A 9,810-nucleotide genomic window follows, 5' to 3' on the forward strand; every position below is an offset into this window, starting at 1 on the left:
TACAGCGTTAGACTTCTCAACTCAACAGTGATGAGGCGTTTTTCACATTTTTCTGGCATTTTTATAGACAAAACTATTCACTGAGCCGATGGATTGAGGATGAAAGTAATGGCTAGTTGCAGTCCTACTTGAGCTTATGCCTGCAAGTAAAACATGAGAGAAAGATAAATACAAGTAGCCACTGTTTTGTAGTTTCTAGGACTTTTGAATTGTATTGTCAAGATGCAAAATGGTACTAAGATCCCAAATTCCCTCGACTGACACGCTTCCACAAAATGTCCCGCCATCGCCGGACCTTCCTCAGATAATGAAAAATATAATAAAAGCAAAAACAGTGATACATATGATAGTTTTTTAAATGCTTGTTTATCAAAACAAGATAAAAATGTATTAAAAAAACTCTAATACATCACTGTTTTTGCTGTTATTACATCTGTCATTATCTGAGGAAGGTGGAGGAATTCTCAAACTGAACGTGTGACTGATGCTTCGCTGAAGAAAGATATTAATATCAGAAAAAGCCAAATTTCCCACGTAAGATTCTCAGTGTGAGTCTCAGACATGCCATGCACGCAAAACTTTAAAAGAAAACTTCCCAGTCTGAATCATGACTTCAGTAAATTGCCTTATACAGTCTAAGTTGAATCACATTATAGTGCAGGACTGACTATTGTTTTTTCTCTCAGTTTAAATCATCGGAATCCTCCTTTAATCATTAAGTTCATTTATCGCTCGGCTGCCTGATCAATCGCAGCTCTACACACATTCCTCTCAGCTGTGTGATGAGACAGATGGATTTCAGTGTACAGATCCTATAACTGGACCTGCGGTGAGTGTAACATCAACACGGTCTCATATTTCACTTCTATTATTACAAGCAGTGCCGCATGCTTTCAGAGAGATGATGATGATCTAGTGGCTGGGAGAGCAGCCCGTCCAACCAGAACCACATGATCTGAAAAACTGGCTTTCCCAGAATGCTCCAGGCTTTGTTTGAAAAGGAAACTCCGCTGGGACCGGACCGGCTGAGGGAGGAGAGGTGAGGGGAGGGGAGGGGGGAGAGGAAGGGGGGAGGGGGCATTACCACCAGAAAAGAGCTGGCACATGCCCAGTACTGAGAGTCTGCCATCCACAGCTTGAGCACAGGCCCGCTCCTAAGCTCATTACTGAGCTTTACTCTTATGATTGTGAGCGAGGAAGTACAGCAGTGAGAAATATGAATAAGAGAGATGAAGCTGTTCTGTTTGTCTGCCGGGAAAATGATGAACTGGCCGGACCGAATCATTTCAGAGCGGCTTGGCGGGCGAGTTATAGCATCAGTCGAGCAAATATGTTAAATACACGTACTTACAGTGCAGGTGAGAAGAGAAATGAAGACTAATAATGACAACTGAGTGCTTAAAGTGTAAACAGGAGTCTGAATTAGGGTTTTATTAAATGTAGTTACTGAGCTTTGTGCTGCATCATCGTCGTGGTTTAGCTCTCGACCTTGTGTTTTTGTATTTTTTGGGGCTGTTTCAGATAGAAAATGAAGAAAACAAATATCTTTACACCTACTGAGGTGCTTGTACTTGTCTTGAATACTCTACTTTATACTGCTACTATATTTTCAGAACTTTTTCAACTTACATTTATATCACTGATATTCTTACTGTTACTTTTTTGATTTTTAACATTTCATCTTTAATCTAAACGTGACAATTTCCATCAATTAAACTACAAAGCAGTGCATAAAATAGCTCCACCTTGACTAAGTGCAAAAAAAAATGGTTCTCATGTGTTAAAGCAAGGTCAAGGTAAGTTAAGTTATAGCGACAGACGAGCAAATGAAACGCACCACTACTTTAAATAGATTTCTCTTTCTGATTATGTAATAATTACCCAACTTCACAAATATAAATCAAACATCTAGTTGTTTTGAGACATTTTAATGTTGAAAATGGTGAATGTGAGGGAAATACTATGAGGTGTCTCAGACACAGGTCAGGGGTGCTACCATCCAATACAACCTGACATTAATCCATTCACTGTAACGTTCAGGACAGAAAACATGTCGTACATCATGCACAGAGCAGCATGTACTCAAGTAAGTGGTCTTGTCAGCATAGCAACACATGCAGTAATGTAAGCACAAGGTACTCAGCAGAGAACAAAACCTTGGCAGTGGCAGTTTATGACTTTTGCTTCACGTTTCTGCTTTGTGCACCTGATTCACTGCAAAACCGTTACTGTTTTATAATTGTGCCATTTAATCTGCTCCTCATTATGCATGTATAAAAACATCTTGGTCTGTGGACACACACAGTGAGGCGCAGACCGGCGTGAGATTCAACGCGAGCCTATCAAAATGAAAACACGTCGCACAACTTTTCAGCAATTTCTCCTCCATCAGGAGCTCCTTCCAGCATGAGAAGCTGGAGAAGAGTTGCGTGACGTGTTTTCATTTTGATGGCACATAAAAATATTCACAAGGAAGATAAAAAATAAAAAAACAACAAGGCAGTACAGAGAGAACAGCATATGAATACAATCAGTGAAAAATACAAGAATACAAAGTTTCAACATGTCAGGGCTGCATTTTTCTGATTATCACTGTCGTTAGATTTTTTTGTCGGATGGATGATAATATAAACAAATTAAAAAATGCACTACTTTGGCTCTGATGCAACATCCTCTCACACTATGTCCCGCCCACAACAATATCTGATTGGTAACACACCACAATTAAACAGCTTATGAACACTGAATAATCTGAATCTGCGAAGTGATTTGATTTCTAACCATCTGCATCGGTATTGGCCCTGAGAAACCCATATCGGTCGACTCTTAGTCCCAACCTCCTGTGGCACTGTATCATTTAGTGCCCATCATCAGGCTGTAAACACTGAAATACTGCCAGGGCCTGCAAGAGCTCTTAGGGGTCAAGAGGGTTTTGATTCGTATTGATGTTGAGTGCCAAACAACTCCAGGCAAATTGACAAATGTGATATATTAACATCAATCATATTTGAGAAGAAATTCAACCAAAATTGACTTATGACTGTTCTTCACAAAGAGCAGATCCTTGACAACAACTAAACTGTATATTCTGTCGCTTTCTGAGGATTGTATTATCATATTTAACAAAAACAGAGAAGCAGTCATAACATAAAGCATCGCTAGATTGCCTTAAGGCAGACAAACACATCTCTTACTCATATCATTAAAACTTTTGAAAACACTGCAGAGTTTGTCAAATTAACACACTGCTGTCAAAACATTTCCTCCACCATCTCATGGAAATCAGCCGCGCACAATGTCCCAGACAGCTCCAACATCCAGACAAAAACTGAAGACAGCCCAGTCTCTCTGAACTACAATACGAAAATGGACTCCAGACACAGTGGGAGGGCTTTCAGACGCTGCCTCGGCACTACTGGGAGGCCTCAGATATGTGACTGGCAGTTCTGACACCTTCACAAAATACTGTCTGCCGCTATATATCTCTGTCTTTGAAGAAACGCGCCTTCAGAAGAAAACCCAGCGACGAGAACAAGCGTGCCAAGCCCACGGTTCACGAGGGAGCTCCAGATCCATGTGGAACATCAAGGAGGAAGCTCACAAGAAGGGAATGACAGATGAATGCCATCTGGCCTCAAGCCAGTTCAACAAACGCTTAAAAAACACCAAGTCCCAGCACAGGACCTGCCATCAGTGACTCAGGCTGAAAATAGTCCTTCAAATATACCACTCCCCAACACTTGCCAATGACATTTAATTACTTCTGTATTGCCATCAGCGTCCCTCTCGCGTCACCTTGATCGGTTGCCAAGTCGCCGTTGACTTTGTTGAACTAACCTCGAGTCTCCCTGTCCATATGTTGCCTCCCCAATGGGCACTTGGCACAAGAAAACTTCTCTGACCGTCCATTTAACGTGACTGATAGCTCCTACCTGAGCTATCCTGTGTAAAACAATGACTTAGACGTAACTGGGTGGAGATAAGAGTCCAAAAGTATGAAGTTAACTTATCTAATTATATTTTCTGAAGGGTTTTTTTGTAATTAAGTTTATTTTTCCTTGATTGACTTGATTCATTTTTTCTGATTAAAATTCTAGAAACTTTCATCTTATTTTTTTTCCCAAGTTTAATTCATTTTTTTAATGAAACAATTAATCCACAGGCTAATACAACAGCTCACTGCAATAAACAGAACGCTTCCAGCACTCGCCAAGAATAAGAGGACTGCCAAATTCGTGAGATTGTTGACAAGGTGCAGGCGAACTTATCGGGAGCAGAGAACAAGGCTGTTCACCACACGTTCAGACCGAAAACAGCCTTGTGTTTAAAAAACGCAATGAGGTGCGTTGGTGGGGGCGTATTGTTTTAGAAATAAGATCCAGAAGGCTGGTTTGAGTCATAGATCCATGAGTTTGAAGGCTTAACAGACACACAAAAACACAGCAGGGCGGTCTATGATATTATGAGGAAGGGTCTGACTTTAAGAACTTTTTATGGGTAATCCTCGAGGAGTGTTTGACTAATGCTTCAATTTACCATAATTATGAAATTTTCTGTCGCACCTGTGCCAAAGCAGTGAATTCATTTGGAGGCTGCCTTTCAGCGTGTTATTTTTGTAGATCATTTCAAAGCCAATCTTTTATTTAGGGTGTACAATTTAATTTGTATTACAAAAATGTTTCTGTAGGCTGTCTATTACAGTTATTTGAATGAAAGAAAACCGGAATCGGCCAAAATTGGAATCAAAAATCTGAACCGGTCATGAAAATCTCAGTCGGTGCATCCTTTCTGACGACCCTGCGCACACTGTTGCAACCACAGGCAAATATGGCGTCTCTTTCAGTTTCAAATCCATATTTTTTGTGAGAATACACCAGCAGCAAAAGAACAAAAACGGCAAAACGATTATTTTTATCTTATGCACACATAACCACAACCCAAAGCATATTTTCATGATTCAGGTCAATTTTCTCCCGTTTTACAAGTGTACTTACAATGACTTTCTGTTGGACAAAATGCAAGTGACCTACACTTAATTGTGTGCCTGAACACATCGTCAGACGCACACTGAAGCTGCTGCTCTGCCAACACGATGCTCATACTTCGCTGTGTAGATGCGGCATAACACAAATTCTTGAGGCCAATCACCATGTAAACATTTCAGCATGCCAAAAGACTCAATGTTTGACCCATTTACAAGTCAAAAGTCAACACGGATGACATCCTGTTCTTGAAAAATGTTGACACTCGTCAGATTTCATGTCTGGGTGCTGTCGAGCGACTTCACCTTCCACTTTCAACACCATCCTGCCAGCCACAAATAATCCCTGCTAAACTTGACCCATTTAGGTTTTCAATTTCCCCTAAAGATGAAAACATTTCATGCATCTGGGACTCTGCTTGTCAGCCAGACTCTCTATGAACACAGCTCAGCATGCAAGTGTGCAACTATGATGCTCGTGAGCAATTATTTTTTCCATTTTTTTCCCTTTAATCATTGGATAGTTCCTGCAGATAGTTATAGTCCACATACTAGATCGCTATGAATCCTAATGACATCTTACAGCACTAAAGTCAAAACTGATGTCTTAAATTAGCTTTTGTTGCCATCAGACACAAATCTGTTACCATAGACTTTATTACAGAATTAGATGTAGCTTCCAGGTTTGAAAACTGAAGCTAATGCTGAAATGCCTTAACATTCATCCTAACGGCGAGCAGGGGCGACTCCACTGCTGGTTGCAAAAAGAAGTGCAATTTTAGTCTTCTTCAAAACAGCATGATGTTGATTTTGTATGTTTTGGTCCAGATTAGAGTAAAATAGACGACAAACCAGGGTATGCTTTAGGGCGTGGCTGCCTTGTGACGCTCCAACACATCCTCATACCTGAACCACTGAATAGATCGATTGCCAGTGATTCCCAAAACAGCATGACCGTTGCAGCATACCAGTGAAGCCAAGTGTTTGATTAACCAGACCATCCACCTCAACCTGCTCCTCATGTGGACTTTGTCACCTGACTTCCTCCTTTGCTGCCGAAATAACTACCACGACCACTAGAGGTAGCCGTCTAACAATAAACTCAAATATGGGTTGTAATAAGTGGCTTTCCAAGTCAACCTATGTGGTCGTTTTTCTGCTAAGGACAAGCTGGATTGACACCTTTGGCTCAAAAACACAAGATGGCAACCCCGTAATGCCAAATTCAAGGCTTCAAAATGTTAGTTCACAAACTAAGAGCGACATCCTGTTACTAATAAATGTTTTACATACACAAAATGAGGTGCAGACCACTGTGAGTTCAACGAGTTCATTCAAAATTCAACACATCAACTCTTCTCCTAACAACAACTAATGTCCAGGATACTGTAGAGATTATCTGATTGTGTTTGGTATTCTACATTGAGATTACAGTATTGTGGTGTTTTATTTAAGACTTTCTGTTTAGTAAAACTGTTTTTCTGCCATCTGTATCCAAATCCTAATATCTCCCTAATGTGGAATTTTGTTTTTACTCAATGCATGCTAATTAATTATGAATTACTCCACAAGGAACATTTCTAAACATCTTGCCCATGTCTTGCTGCAGAGTCGTCTCTTCTGAATGTTTTGGAGCCAGTTATCTTTTGACCATCTGTTTTGATGGATGTTCGGTTGTACCTTTTAAATCTGACCAGTATCTTTCATGCACGAGGCAATGAAAAAAATAATTAAACCACTTTATCAGTGCTCTTACCTCCAGGTGTGACAATGGAAAACCCATCACATTTTCTTGATATAGTCTTTTTTTCTAATTGGCAGATCAGGGTGTGGACCACCATTTTGATGGTATGATATCTAATACAACAGGATGGGATCATACCGGCTCTGCCGAAAGAGTGTGAGTGCTAACACAGCGGACATGTATAGCCTTTAGCTTTTGAGATTTCGGCTTATTTAAACACCCATTACTTTAGGTTCGACATTTTGGGGAATACGCTCAGTCACTCTCTTGCTGAAAGCACAAAGACTGGAAACAAGGGGTAACAGCTAGCCCACTACTCTAAAGCTCAACAATTACCATGTTTAATCTGCACAAAAACAAAGTGCCCCAGGACCAGTGACTTCCTGGAGACTCTGCTAACCCTAACCCCTGGTTATCTGGCGATGACAAGACTCCAGGAAGTCACTGCTCCTCGCCAAGAAATAGTCCCACAAGTAACATCCCTTTAAACAAATGTGTTAATACTAAATAGACAAGCTGCTAGGTTAAGATTTGGACAGGGCCGGCCCTTGTTTCCAGCCTTGATGCTAAGCTATGCTAACTTGCTCGTTGTGGCTTCAAATTGAACGGACGGATGTGAGAGTAGCATCAATCTTCTCATCGAACTCTCAGGAGGAAACCAAACCTGCAAATTCACCAATGTTGAGTTTCTCTTTTAAAAAAATACTTATTTTCTCGCGCACCTTACTGATTTGGTACCTTGCACATGTCTTTCGTCAGATTGTCGATGGATTACGCTGCAATTTCTACATGAAAATAAAAATTCAAGACATTGAAACTGCATGATTAGTCTGATAGGAGGTTGGTGTGTTGTCTTGAAAGATGAGTTAACATGATAATTTCGGAGATTCTCTGTAGCACCGGACTGGGTTTCAGACACTATATTCTGGGACACTGTAGCTCTCATTTGTAATCACAAGCGGACGACGTTGTGATTTGTGACTCTCTGGTGCAGCCTGTGAGCCTATTCAAAAGTAAATCACCTTCAGTGCGGTGCCGACGCCAGACAACACCTCTGAGTCGATATTATTAAGCCTCATCTATGCCTTCGTAAAATGGAGAATTCCTGCTTTCAAAACAATCAAACGTGATGAAGTTTTCCACATTATGCTTAGCTTGGACCTGGCCTGTCATCAGCAGCAGACCAGTTTTGACTGGGTATGCGGGGTCATTGGGATCAGTTACCAGGCGACAGCTTGGCACATGTCTCCCTCATCTGGACACGAGTGGAAAAGCAAGGTTAAGTAAGTACATGGGTCAATACAGAGAGTGCTGAGGAAAAAAAATCAGAACAAAAGGGATATTGTGCAGTTTGTCGCTCCAGGAATGACTACAGTTCATGAAGTACTTGGAGCAAGCAGTAAGGCGAGCCTTGCAGCATGCGTGTGTGCTCAGTGCATCACACACAGCAGTGTGAGCGTGTCCATGTGCGGTGTGAAATTTCGCCATATGAATCCCATGCATGCAGGAAAGGGCTCCATCCATTCATGAGTGCATTTTATCTGACGCGCAATGCATTATTTAGTTACTTTTCCATCTTGAGGGCTGAGACGGTCACACCCCTCTCTGGAGAACTCAAATGGGACTGCTTGGCTATGATACAATGCACACATCTCCCCTCCTCTCAGCTGCGGGGACGTTATCTCCAATTTGCTCGTTGTTTTATCACACAAACGAGAACACTGTACTGTAGATATCACAGCACGGGCCTAACCCACAGCACACACCACACACACACACACACACACACACACAGCCACATCAATCAAGCCATCTTTGTCATGGGCCAATCAGCACATGTGAATTGATCACATATGATGCAGGGCCGTTTCAAGAAACTGAACTTTCACGTGACAGATGAGATGTGCAGCCATTTGTTAAGAATGGAGCAGCCACCACACTTCATGTGAAGATCCCCCCCCAAAAAAAAAAAAAAAATTAAAAAAATAAAAATGCCATGCGATGGGAAAAAGGCATCATGAGGCGCACACACAGCAGACAGCAGAAACCATATGTGCGGCACGAGATATATTGCACTTCAACTCACCTTGAGCGGCCGTTCCTCTGGTGCTGAATACACTTGCTATCAGAGTGGCCACATACCAAATCATAGTACTATTGCCGACCAGCTATTACCACGCAAAGTGCCCCGTTCAACCAATCTCTCATATTCGACCTTGCACCTCACGGTCTCTTTAGCAAAAGCCCCTTTTTCATATCCTATTCTCTTTCCTCGTGGCGTTTCCCTTCATCCCTTCCCTCCCCCGTCCTTCCATCCGCATCCTCTCCCGAAGAGACAGAGCACCTGCACCGCCGCGTTTGTAGTAGACGGAGCCGTTTTACGAGCGCATAGTGAAACCAAGTGTGAGAATGCAGCCACAGGTCCGCCTCTTCTGTCATCGGATTGGCTGCTGATTGAGGCTTTGGGGCGTGTATTGGTTCGCCGTACGGCCCCGCACCCGAATGACAGGAGAGCGGCCGTGCGCCGATTCAAGGTGAGTTGGAGCGTGCCATAGTAGTGGAGCCGCAGTATCATGCGCATTGACGGAGAGACGTGTCCACATCTTTAAATACCTCTCCTCAAGCTGTCCCCCCCACGTGTGCCATCACCGCCCCATCATCCATTCATCCCGTCATCATATCAATATCGGCACCATGCAGATGTTTACTGTATGTGCCATGAAAAAAAAAGGAGGGGAGGGGGCGCGGATGGATGGATGGATGGATGGATGTGGTGGTGGTGGTGGATGTGTGTGACTCATCTGTCGCTCACCCGTAGCCCTCGGCTGTTGTCATGTCACTGTCACCGACATTAAACCGCTCTCACTGTCTGGTTTTATATGATGGGTGTGGCGACAGATACAATACAGTTCGCCTGCTTCTTTCTTTCTTTCCTTTTTTTTTTTTTTTTTTCTTTCCTCGACGGCCGAGAGAGAGGGTGAGGATGAGGATGAGGATGCAGCTCCATCACGCTGCCCACTGCGCACACATGGTTACCGCTGATAAGGCTGCCTCACATCCACTCCCCCTGTTTCCTACATGCATG

At 42.5% G+C, this 9,810-nt stretch overlaps 1 protein-coding gene across 3 annotated transcripts in view; it reads right to left on the minus strand.

The window, feature by feature from the left end:
• Positions 1 to 9,224, minus strand: part of igsf9ba (immunoglobulin superfamily, member 9Ba) — a 71,963-nt gene extending 62,739 nt beyond the window's left edge. For all 3 annotated transcript variants that reach the window (XM_084350264.1, XM_084350263.1, XM_084350265.1), the window contains exon 1: positions 8,812 to 9,224. In XM_084350264.1, coding sequence (XP_084206390.1) covers positions 8,812 to 8,875 — 64 coding nt within the window. In that variant the 5' untranslated portion in view covers positions 8,876 to 9,224. The remainder of the gene's footprint in view (positions 1 to 8,811) is intronic.
• Positions 9,225 to 9,810: the final 586 nt, after the last annotated feature.

Source organism: Pagrus pagrus, assembly GCF_965226575.1.
Source record: "Pagrus pagrus genome assembly, chromosome: 4".
Lineage (NCBI taxonomy): Eukaryota > Metazoa > Chordata > Actinopteri > Spariformes > Sparidae > Pagrus > Pagrus pagrus.